This window comes from Lissotriton vulgaris, chromosome 5 (assembly GCF_964263255.1).
Source record: "Lissotriton vulgaris chromosome 5, aLisVul1.2, whole genome shotgun sequence".
In the NCBI taxonomy this organism is placed as follows: Eukaryota; Metazoa; Chordata; class Amphibia; order Caudata; family Salamandridae; genus Lissotriton; species Lissotriton vulgaris.
In genome coordinates, this window is record NC_141693.1 from 1,756,453,620 (window position 1) to 1,756,466,697 (window position 13,078).

Genomic DNA, 13,078 nt, shown 5'->3' on the forward strand with positions numbered 1-13,078 from the left:
TGGAACACAAGTGTGTTTTGGCCCTTAAGGTCCTTGCCTGTTATATTATCAATATGTTTAAACTTTAGGGGTTGTCAGTTACTCTGCTTAAAGTTTGTCAGCCAGTACAGATGATACAGGTATACCAGACGTGTGGTCCATGGGTCACTGCTACATAAAATATGAGCTCAACCTCACTAATGATCTCTAGCAAAGGCTAAAACCTGAGAATTGTTTTCTTCTTGGGCATGCATAGCAGAGACTGCTTAAATTATGTAGCGGTAGGCTGATAATTGCAGGTGAGATGGGTGACCACAGAAGTGATTGTGTAAACAGATAGGAGGACCCCACTCTAAATCATAGAGGACGGTGGGGAAAGCAATTTTAAAAGAAAACAGAGGTCCGGAGTCGGTGGACAGTGAGGATGGCGTCTTATTTTAGTGTTGGACAGATGGGCATCACCATTCTAGACTGAAATGATTATCAATAAACGAGGGGCATGAATTCCATGGAAAAGGCAAAAAGTACACACTTATATAATTGTTTATCCCTATGGGGAAAATTACGTATTTCTAGTTTGTAGAGTTGACAACGGGAAAATGACAGATTCTTAACCGCATCGCTGCTGTGGTCATTTTTGCGCTGTGCTGCAAATGATCATTTTGCTGTTTACATGACGAGCTCAGCTCGTCATCAGCACACGCCACCCGTGGGTGATGACGAGCTGAGCTCGTCATCAGCAGCGAAAGGGTTAAAAAGCTGATTCAGTTATCTTCAACCAATACAGTGCATCTAATTATAACACTACGACAAGTATTAAACAAGTTTTTTTGATTAAAAGCATATAACCACATGTGTTTGGTAACAGTATATAAATTTTATTACACTTTATCCATTTACAAAATATCTTAAAAAACACTTTAAAAACATTTAGCAATAAACATGATCATCACAATGTCTAGGATAAAATATCAATGTGAACACAGAATCAAAAGGTCGACGCGGCGTTTCGGCTTTCTCTAGTACACCTTCATCAGGACTGATTCTAGACAATTAAAATAATAAAACACAAAGTTACCAAACAGATAATAGTGGCTGCTACATTTTTCATCTGTCTGTTGTTGCATTTCATCTTCCCGATTTACATTACTCTACTCTTATCTTGATCTACACACATTTTTATTCATTCCACTGCACATTTTCTGTCTCTGTTTATTCAATTCACATGTTCTTATTCTTGACAGTTATTATTTGCACATCTATACATCCCTCTATTTTGCCTTCCCCTTGGACATGTGTACATACATCGTGGGATCCCCATACTTCCATCACTAAAAATAGTACCTCCTGTATTGAATGCGTACCTTGTTATTCCAAATGGATTTATTATCCACGTGGATGGAACTAGTTGGTTCCACGGGGAGTCCTTTTTTAGAAATTTGGACCTCTGGTGGATCTCGCTTTGCTAGTAGTTATGCGCAAAGTTGCTCTGTCTCTAAATAAAGACATACAGATACCAAAGATTTATACATGATTATGTTCATGTTTGAGCTGCATTGAGTCATAGATCTCTTTAGTACATACCTAATCAAGGGTTAATTCAATTTCCACTGATTAGAGATCGTCTTATTTTTGAATATGATAGGGGACTTGATACCCTCCTTCTGTGCCTGTAGATATAAAAGCACAAATGTGCAGGCTTGTTTTTAATTGTTCCTACCCTATTTGTGCTAGTAGACAACATACCTTGATTAGGCTATATTCCTGCCGTGTTTAACTGCCAGGAGGAGCCACCGTTTTGTATGATAGATAGTCCGGCACTGTTCTCCCTACAAAATTAATATTAATGTTTTTGGATATATCGCCCAACTTCCTTGTTGCGCTCTCTTAATTTCATTAAAAATTTCACTATAGTTGCACTCACCATGGGAGCCGGAGTGCTGGTTGCAAAAATCCAAACCCCCTTCAATTAGGTAAGGATGTGTACCGCACACGATCAATGTTTCGTGATTCTCCTCCTCTGGTTGATGATCTCTGTAGGGGATTGGGTGCCAATAAATATCTCCTAGTTTTAGATACACTTGCTATTGTATATATTCAAATCTTAATATATTTTCTTTTCTTTACGTTGGTGTAATGTGGGCATATAATTCTTTTACACGTAGCTCTAGTTTTGGACCTCATCTAACTTAATTTTTAGTTAGTTACTGTAAGGGGCCAACAATGCCCAAGCTGTTTAAATAGGCATTGGGTCTCTATATCTACTCTAGTCTCTACCGGAGAGGTCTACGCTATGGCCGTTTCACTCACCAATATTGTTGCAATCGGCCTCTCTGCTCCTTCCTTCCTGGCAGCCCGTCCTTGTTCTCACCGCACGGCGTTCTCTGGTAATGAACGAACCGTGACGTCTGGCAGCCTAAATAGTAAATGCCAGTTGATTGGGCGCCCAAGAGCTGTAGCCTTAGGGAGAGAGAGCGGCAACGTCGCCATAGTAACGCGTCCATCCGTTCTAAACCAATAGGCTTGGCCTGAAACAAGAGATTTAGCCAATCGGAGCGAGCTCGCAAAATCGGCGGTCGCCATAGCTACCTCTACAACATTGAGACATCGCAGCCAACAAAAACTGTGGTAATTGGGCGCCCAATCAACTGGCATTTACTATTTAGGCTGCTAGACGTCACGGTTCGTTCATTACCAGAGACCGCCGTGCGGTGAGAACAAGGACGGGCTGCCAGGAAGGAAGGAGCAGGGAGGCCGATTGCAACAATATTGGTGAGTGAAACGGCTATAGCGTAGACCTCTCCGGTAGAGACTAGAGTAGATATAGAGACCCAATGCCTATTTAAACAGCTTGTGCATGGTTGGCCCCTTACAGTAACTAACTAAAAATTAAGTTAGATGAGGTCCTAAACTAGAGCTACGTGTAAAAGAATTATATGCCCACATTACACCAACGTAAAGAAAAGAAAATATATTAAGATTTGAATATTTACAATAGCAAGTGTATCTAAAACTAGGAGATAATTATTGGCACCCAATCCCCTACAGAGATCATCAACCAGAGGAGGAGAATCACGAAACATTGATCGTGTGCGGTACACATCCTTACCTAATTGAAGGGGGTTTGGATTTTTGCAACCAGCATTCCTGCTCCCATTTTGAGTGCAACTATAGTGAAATTTTTAATGAAATTAAGAGAGCGCAACAAGGAAGTTGGGCGATATATCCAACAACATTAATATTAATTTTGTAGGGAGAACAGTGCCGGACTATCTATCATACAAAACGGTGGCTCCTCCTGGCAGCTAAACACGGCAGGAATATAGCCTAATCAAGGTATGTTGTCTACTAGCACAAATAGGGTAGGAACAATTAAAAACAAGCCTGCACATTTGTGCTTTTATATCTACAGGCACAGAAGGAGGGTATCAAGTCCCCTATCATATTCAAAAATAAGACGATCTCTAATCAGTGGAAATTGAATTAACCCTTGATTAGGTATGTACTAAAGAGATCTATGACTCAATGCAGCTCAAACATGAACATAATCATGTATAAATCTTTGGTATCTGTATGTCTTTATTTAGAGACAGAGCAACTTTGCGCATAACTACTAGCAAAGCGAGATCCACCAGAGGTCCAAATTTCTAAAAAAGGACTCCCCGTGGAACCAACTAGTTCCATCCACGTGGATAATAAATCCATTTGGAATAACAAGGTACGCATTCAATACAGGAGGTACTATTTTTAGTGATGGAAGTATGGGGATCCCGCGATGTATGTACACATGTCCAAGGGGAAGGCAAAATAGAGGGATGTATAGATGTGCAAATAATAACTGTCAAGAATAAGAACATGTGAATTGAATAAACAGAGACAGAAAATGTGCAGTGGAATGAATAAAAATGTGTGTAGATCAAGATAAGAGTAGAGTAATTTAAATCGGGAAGATGAAACGCAATAACAGACAGATGAAAAATGTAGCAGCCACTATTATCTGTTTGGTAACTTTGTGTTTTATTATTTTAATTGTCTAGAATCAGTCCTGATGAAGGTGTACTAGAGAAAGCCGAAACGCCGCGTCGACCTTTTGATTCTGTGTTCACATTGATATTTTATCCTAGACATTGTGATGATCAGGTTTATTGCTAAATGTTTTTAAAGTGTTTAAGATATTTTGTAAATGGATAAAGTGTAATAAAATTGATATACTGTTACCAAACACACGTGGTTATATGCTTTTAATCAAAAAAACTTGTTTAATACTTGTCGTAGTGTTATAATTAGATGCACTGTATTGGTTGAAGATAACTGAATCAACTTTTTAAGAATCTGTAATTTTCCCGTTGTCAACTCTACAAACTAGAAATACATAATTTTCCCCATAGGGATAAACAATTATATAAGTGTGTACTTTTTGCCTTTTCCATGGAATTCATGCCCCTCGTTTATTGATAATCATTTCAGTCTAGAATGGTGATGCCCATCTGTCCAACACTAAAATAAGACACCATCCTCACTGTCCACCGACTCCGGACGTCTGTTTTCTTTTAAAATCACAGAAGTGATTGTGCACCAATATTTTTGGAACAGCCAGCATTATAGAGTCAAAACAACACTGAGAATGAAGCATTTAACTTGCCAGTTTTGAAGAGTTCTACACTTCGGAGAAGTTTGGGGCAAAGCAAATGACTGAAAATAAGAGTGAAATATATCCTCCTTTATATTGTTTTTAATATTAAAAGAATGTATCATCTGTCCTATATTCTTTGTATAGGGTCTCCTCAATTCCACTAAAAAGTTAGGCCTAATGCAGTCAAATACAAACGCTACACTAGGTATAAGCTACATACACAAATAATCAATTTCAGAATTTCACATTCACAAATTTCATTCATTGTAAGCGAAGATAATTGGCTCAATCGTTACGGGAAAATATAGGGTTTGTGGAGGTTTGCTGTATTGGCACTGTGGTGAATAAGTCAACTGCCCAGGAACCCCAGTCACAGACTGTTGCCACAAAACGAAATAAAAATAAACTTTTGCAATACCAATATAAGGCTCAAATCTCCTTAAATTGAAGAGAATATAAGACATAGATAAAATACTTCTAGCACACTGTAAATCTCACTTCAGTAGACCTCAATCTTCAAAGCAACAGAGGCATTCTCAAGAGGACTGCAGCAAGAAGTAACATAATTATCTTCAGTGCTAGCACAGACCTCAAATTTTCATACTATACTGCGTTGAAGCTGCCCTTCAAACCCATACCATATTGCGTGCATAACTGATATGTGCTGACTGACTATAATAATGTTGTACAAGGTAAAAGTGGTACCCACAGACAACAGATATACATGGAACATACTTTTGTTTTATATGGCATTCTCCTAAATAGTGCTTACCTCAGCCCTTCTAGCTGAACAAAGCATCCAAACTGCATTATACTAGTAACTTTGCCATTGTACATGTCCCCAATGGAAGGTTCCTCTGGTGGAGGCCGATCCACATGCTTTTCACGCCACCGTTCATTAGTCTTATCTGTGTGTCGCTCACGATCGCGTGATTCCTTGATAGGGCTAGCGCTCCTGGAACGATGCCTGAGTTTCTCCTTCTTTCGATCTCTTGATTTCGAACGAGACCGAGATGAGCGACGCCGCTTTCGGTCTCGGTCTCGGTCTCTGTCTCGGCTACGACTTCGACTCCTTTTTCTTTTCTTATCCCTGTTAAGAAGAAAAAAAACTTTAGCTAGCGATTCTGGTGACATTTAAAGGGAATTCATTTATGTGTTAACTAAATGTCCTATAATGAACAGTTTCAAATGGTAAGACATATGCTTTTCTTTTCTCCCTTTAGTCTTCAGAACTTAACCAAGAGTGTTTGTAACTTTTGAAAGCAATAAGGATTCATTAACCACTTTCTCTCTCATACCGAGAAGTATAAATACACCACTGTGAATGCAACCAATTTTTTGCAGACAAAATGCCGACTTGCATCACTATAGACCTCTTCAAATCTCAGCAACACTTCACATTGAGCAATTCAGGTATGTTGTCTGCCATTTGTTATCCCACCCAAATAGATATTTCCCTTCAGCCACAGTCACCAGGAAGGGCACTACAATATAACTCATAATTAATATCTCATTGGCAGAGAAAGCTTTGCATGAAGACAAACATCCTTTTTGGTACTTTACTGTTACGCTTTCTGGAATCTAATGAGCTGCTACGGAGCTCTCAAACAGGCTTCCGCCCAGGCCAAGGAACAGCTACATCTCTTATATCAGTCATCTAGGAGGCTAGGTGCATCTTGGATTCGGGAGGATCAGTGGTAGTGATCCTTCTGGATCTAAGTGCAGCCTTTGACACGGTTAACCACTGTGTCTTAATTCAGCGCCTATCTAATATGGGTGTTTCAGGTACTGCCCTGGCCTGGTTAACATAGTTTCTAAACAATCGGACGTTCCAAGTTTGGGAAGGCAATTCACGATCCAATCTAATCCCCCCTCCAGTGTGGCGTACCGCAGGGCTCTTCATTGAGCCCCACACTGTTTAACGTGTACATGTCCCCCCTGGAGGATGTGGTCGCTCCTTTCGGGATCAAAATAGTTAGTTATGCAGACGACACCCAACTTGCCGTATCACTTTCCCAATCGGACCAGTGTACCGAAAACCTTCGCCTCTGCCTGACGAAAATATATGCCTGGATGAGCGAGTCCTCTCTCAAATTAAATGGCTCCAAAACGGAACTTATGCGGTTGGGGCCTAAGTCGACATCATTGATTGATTGATTGATTGTGGGTTTCTAAAGCGCTAGAATCGACTCCCGAAGGAGTATCTCTGCGCTGTAGACCGCTGGGGAACCGGTCCTGGCTTTCCCTGTAAGATGGTCCCTTTTGGGTATCTCCAAGGTGAAACCAGGCATCCCCGGCGTATGTGGGGGGCCGTTGTGGAGATGAGGCAAGCTAATGCCCAGAGTTGCCGAGTGTGATCCCTAGTTAGAGTTTGCACTGAGGCGAGAATTATCGAGTCCGTTGACCCTGGTCCAAGACCCTGCCGCGTCTGGAATTGAACCCTGGTCCCGGGCCGTCCTCTGCTCCGGGGTCTGCCACCTCTAACCAGTGAGCCACACCACTCCACACCACTCATTATCCAATGCCATCTGGCCCACTTGTTTGGGTGTTCTCTCCCCCCCCCCCAAAAGGAAATCAAAAGTTTAGGAGTACGGCTTGAACAGGATCTTTCCTTCAAAACTCAAGCTAAAAAAACGGCTGGAGTCTGCTTTGGTCTACTCCGTTCGGCTCGGAGAGTCCTCCCACCTTCTCCCTCCTTCCTCAAGGAAGCTGTTAATTCAAGGTTTGATCTTGTCCAGGCTGGACTATAGCAACGCCCTTTTCTTAAGCGCCCCTGAAGCTACAATTAATAAATTACAACAGATCCAGAACTCCGTAGCCAGGCTGCTCACGGGTACCTCGGCTAGGGCCTCAGCGAAACCGGCCCTTAGATCACTCCATTGGTTGACAATTCGGGAAAGGATAGAGTTTAAATCCCTGTGCATTGCTCACAAGTCTCTGCAAGGTAAGGGACCCCCCATCTTGAAGAGCTTAGTCTCACCGTATAAGGCCACCAGGTCCCTCCGCTCTGATCATGAATGTTTGGCCAGAATTCCGAGAGTAAAGAAGGCGCGTACAGGAGGTCGGCGATTCTCTGTGAACGCAGCGATTCTGTGGAATTCTCTTCCCCTGAAGCTTCGAGCAGAATCATGCCATTTGCGGTTCCGGAAGCTCCTCAAAACTTGCCTCTTCCCCCAGTGATCCTACCTACGCTACTCTCCGTCTTGAGCTTGGCTCTTATGAGCGCTGGGACGCTCCCGGGTAACCATGCGCTCTATAAATCCGTTTACATTACATTACATTACACGTTATTATTGGTCCAGATCTTTCAATGTAGAAAAAGCACGGTATTAAAAGTATTGGCCTAATCATTTTCTTACCTTAAATCACCAGGCAAACTTTATGACAAAATATGTAACAACTATACATGCACTTACAGTCCACCACTACTTTGCATTCAGTAATCCAGATTCCATTCGCTGTGCAGATGACCATGATAATTAAAGCCACAATGCCATCTGCATTCTGAATACTGTGGTGGCTATTGGTTCATATGGTCAACTTTGGGACCCTTATTTTCAATCATGGAAAAATTAGTTGCATCCAAGAGTAATTTATGGCTTTCCTATTCCACAAAATTCTAAACACTTTACTTCTCAAGAGATTCCAAATGTTAGCAGGTACAATTACAGTCTGCTACCCAATTGCCTATTCTTTTGAAGGGCCTTGAAAAATACACTTTCATTACGGATTCCTTTTCAAGTAAAATAGGACCACTTTGAATTCCCAATCGACTTTTATGCTGCTCATTCTTTTTTTCTTTATTTTGAATTTGTAGATCTTAATTTATGTATAGGTGTTTTATTGAGCATTACTTACATCTTTTATTTTCTCCATTTATATGTGATTTTTACTTACACTTTGTACAGTGTAACAGCAGCATTTCGCAGCAGGAGTCTATGTTAAATGAGAAAATACAAGTAAAATAACACTGTCCTCTCCCTAAATTAATTGATGGTGAGTACTTTCTGGAGTCCCTCTTTATTAACTAGAGAACTAGTTTGTAGTTTGTCCTGTTTAATGGCCTTATATGGCCTGGCAATCTGCAATCCAGAACTGTATACACAATTTAAATAATACATCTAAATTGAGTTGTTCAGGTGTAAGAATGTTTAAACAGTTCATTGCACCTAATCCTATATGCTTAGTGCACACAATCACGGTTCTCTCTTCTCCTACAAATATACATATACACAAAAGGCAACTGTACATCTTTGAGTTCTAAATTTTTCACAATGACAACTGTTACAAACTGGCACATGTTTGTTAACCCCATAGTCAGCACTATATCAGAGATAGATAGATAGATAGATAGATAGATAGATAGATAGATAGATAGATAGATAGATAGATAGATAGATAGATAGATAGATAGATAGATAGATAGATAGATAGATAGATAGATAGATAGAAAAATAGAGTGAGAGAGGGCGGGTCTCGGTGCTGCTCTGTACATAGAAGCAGTGCTTACAGAGGACAGGGGCGGTCTGTGGAGCGTGACAGCAGTGCAATAAAACTGAGGTCCTTAGGCTGCCGGCGAGTGCATGGCTGCCATGCACGGAGGAGCATGGGGGGGGGGGGGGGGGGGGGGGGGGGGGCGGGGGGGAGTCTATATGCTGTTTAGTACGTAGAAGCAGTGCTCACAGAGCGGCTGTCTGTGGAGCGTGACAGCCGTGCAATCAAACCGAGGCCCTTGGGGTGCTGTGAATGCTCACAGGGCGTGGGTGTCTCTGCTGCTCTGTGCATAAAAGCCATGCATACATAGTTTGGGGGGTTGTAAGATGACACCTCAGAGGGCTTTACGATGCCAGTGGAAGCACTTATGCCATCCACTGAGGGCAGGGTGTGGCATGTGTGTGATAGAGACCATCGCGCAGCAGCAGAACCCAGGTGGTCTGTACAGGGTGGCAGCCATGCATAAAATACGAATACCCTGGTATTGTGCTCAGGGGCAATGGGTACCCTGGAGATGGTGTTGGTCATAGAGCAGAGGGCAGGGAATGAGCGGTTGGTGCGTGGTGGCACCATACACAAACTCTGAGGGCCTTGGGTGAGGGCAGGGATGCCACGGACCGATTGCTGGAATTGCCATGCGCAAGAATGCTGGCATGCCCAGTGGTAGAGCAGGAAGGTAAGTGGGTGGTGCCAGCCATGCAGAAGATGATAGTGGAGGCAAAGGCGTCTGGCGCAGAGCATCGAGGGCAAGGCCGACGCCGTGGACAGGGTGCAGGCGTGCCGGGAAATTCAGGCGGCGGTCCATGGAGGCAGTGTCCGTGGACTCCCTCCTGGCTGCCGTGACCAAACCTGCTTTAATGAATGGCCGTCCTCATGGTGCTGGGGGGAGAGGCACAGCAAAACCCAGAGATCTGCGAGGGCAACCCTGCCAGGCACACACATGGCAAGAGGCACCCCGTGAAAGATTGCCGCCGGGCAAAGAGTGCAGCCCTGTCGTAGCAGCATACACTTGGAGGGGGGAGGTGGTTGGTTCTAGTCCGAGGGCACGGGAGGACAGGGCAGCGAGTGCACGGAACATTTAAATCATAAGCACACCTAGCCTGAGGTCAGGCCAGGCACTTTCGCAGAGAGGGGATCAGCAGCATTTTCACACAAAGCTGCCCCGGCGCCTGTTTTTAACCGAGGACTCAGGACTGTCCACCCGACTCTTGATAGTGAACCCTCTCAAGAAAGTGGCAGCGCATGGGCAGGAAACGTGCAGAGGGCAGATAAGAGCCAGCTTGGAAATCCAGTCTTCAGGGTCTGTGGTCAACATCAGGCAAGGTTCAAATCAGTACCAAGCATGCACAACCAGCAGCACAGGGGTGGCTGGGTGCAGAGGTCAAATTCCGGGTTGGCACCCAATGCTAATCAACAAATTGAAGAGGTGCTGCTCACAGGTGATTAAAGTGGTGTCAGGGGTCGATCTCCTGAGGTTAAGGTAAGTACAGGGGGCACAAGGCAGTCCCAAACTTACACCCTCAATGGCACAGGGGCGGCTGGGTGCAGAGTGCCAACATAGCGTTGGGTGCCCAATGGGGGAGATCGGTTTTGAAGAAAGGCTATAGGTTCAGGCCGTACGAAGAAAACCCACAGCTGCCCAGGTAATTAGTGATGCTCGGGGACATATGGGACAACATTGTTCAACCTCCCCAAGTCCTTGGGGTATGCGGTTCAGGGGTGTCCTTTGGCGTTAGGAACAGCTTACTGGGCAGGACGCAGTCAGGGGAAGGGGGTCTTCAGAGTCAGGCTGCAGGCATCAAGGTGGAAGGGGTGGGAGCACACTGCTGACCTCCCAGCACAGTTCGCCCCTTAGCATTATGGTAAATGCAGTTTGTAGTGCATGCTTACTTGGTATTTTGCTGGAGTGTTCCACCAAAGTTGGTGCAGGTTAGTGCAGTACAACTCTAGACACATGTGTTCTGGATTATATCCTTCATCAGTAGAGATAAACAAAAAAACGATTTTCATCTGGGGTGGCTGAGTAGGCTGCCACAATTCTTACAGGTCTCAGTACCTCTCACAGGCGCACAGGTGCATCTCCACAAGCTCGTCAGCTCAAGGTAGCCTGGCAGGGTTCCGCCCATGGTAGATTTTGACTCGGAATCACTGGAGAACCTTTGTAGGACTGGCGGGCCACTTGGACTCAGGCTATGGGCGTCAGGTGCAGAGGTGAGTCCGGAGGCAGTTTCGTGGTTCCTCAGGACAGAGTTCTTTTTCTTTTAAAGTTGTTTTCTTCTTGAACAGCTCCACTGTTCTCAGGAGATCTTGATCTTTGTCGAAGGCAGGCTGTCCTCCGAAGGATTTGGAGGTCGCTGGGCTGCAGGACGGGTGCAGTATCGTCGAGATCTGCAGACAGGCCAGTAGAGCTAGGGCCAAGTCAGTTGGTTTCTGCAGTCTTCTCTACTGGTGCAGTCTCCAGCACTTCATAGGTCATCGGAAATCCTATTCCAGGGTCTGGGGTTCCACCTAAATAATAGATTTAGGGGAGTGACCAGTAGGGACCAATGTGTTCCTTACCTGGGGTGTCTAAACCCCCTATTATGCCACCCTCTCGTGGGAGGGGGGCATAGCTCTAGTTCTGAATGGCTCAGCCCCACCATCCTCAAGATGGTGGGCACTTGAAAATGTGCTTCACTTTGCCTCCAGTATCTGAGGGGTGGAGTTGGCGAAGGGAGGGGGGACACACCTTTTATTCTCAATAGGTTTTCCAGCCGGTTCGCCCGCCAAACCTGGGGGTTTGAACCGGGGGCTGCTATCTTCTGCTGGCAGCAGAGGCTGTGGCTGCATTACAAAGGCGGAATGGCCTTTGAAACTTCGCCCGCGAGCACTGTACTCATTCTGGGGGAGGGGTTGTGACACCTCCGCCCACAATGGGGTTAGTTTCTGGCCTCAGAGAACAGGGGCTCTCGACCTAGTGGTCCAGACACATTTATGGCAGTGGCAAGCTGCCTACAGCCAGTCAGAGCCCACACCAGAGTAGGTAGGTTTTCACGGGGCACCCGAGGTGCGCCTTAGATATATGTTTTAATAAATCTAACACTGGTATCAGTGTTGGTTTATTAAGAGGAGTTGTTTGGTACCAAATACTCATGTGTTCAGTGGAGCTTTCGTGGTGATGGGGAACTCAAGTTGTCAATTTTCCAGCCCATGAATTCTCTATGACTTCCCTGGCACTTACAATATTAATGACAGACTTAAATATTGTAGGGGAATATCTGCTCGAGCAGATATGCCCACGCCGGAGCTATAGTGCACCCTGCCTTAGGGCTTGTAAGGCCTGCTAGAGAGTTGACTTGCCTATACCTTAGGTAACGTTCCTTTGACATGGCAGACAGGCAGGGGGCCATGTTGTCGTTTTTGTCTGCACCAAGGCATGCAGGCTGCGGCGGCAGTTTGCATGGCCTTGGTGAGGGGCACATAGGGCACCCTCTTCAGTCCCAATGCCCTTGGTACCAAGGGTACTATTTACTAGGGACTTACAGGTGGTGCCAATCATGGTGCAGTTTTAGAAAGAATACTGGTACTGGGAACCTGATTAGCATGGCCCCAGTACTCTACAGTCAAAGGCGCATCAAAAGCCAGGCAGAAAGTGGAAAAGTACTGCAACGGAAATCCACTTAAATACATGCACCAAATAGATTTCAACATGTACAGCCACACTTTTCTCTAGGGCTTCCGCTTTGACCATAATATACAGTCAAATGTGTACATGCAGTACCTTGTGCAATATATAAATATGGTGTCATCAATTATGTTATTAATTATGTTATTTGAGGTGCCCTACCTTCGTTGCGCACTACCTGTGGCAGTGTGCATCGGGCGTTGGCTGCAAGGACTGGCCTCTTCTAGCAAGGCCCTACACTGAAACCTGTGGGTGACCAACATCCATTCAGCAGAGCCGTCCAGGCCCTGCACATAATCCTTCGCAAG

General features: G+C 44.5%; 1 protein-coding gene across 1 annotated transcript in view; it reads right to left on the reverse strand.

The window, feature by feature from the left end:
• Positions 1 to 13,078, reverse strand: part of DHX8 (DEAH-box helicase 8) — a 318,773-nt gene that overhangs the window by 247,926 nt on the left and 57,769 nt on the right. The window contains exon 6 of the mRNA XM_086924012.1: positions 5,385 to 5,702. Coding sequence (XP_086780138.1) covers positions 5,385 to 5,702 — 318 coding nt within the window. The remainder of the gene's footprint in view (positions 1 to 5,384; positions 5,703 to 13,078) is intronic.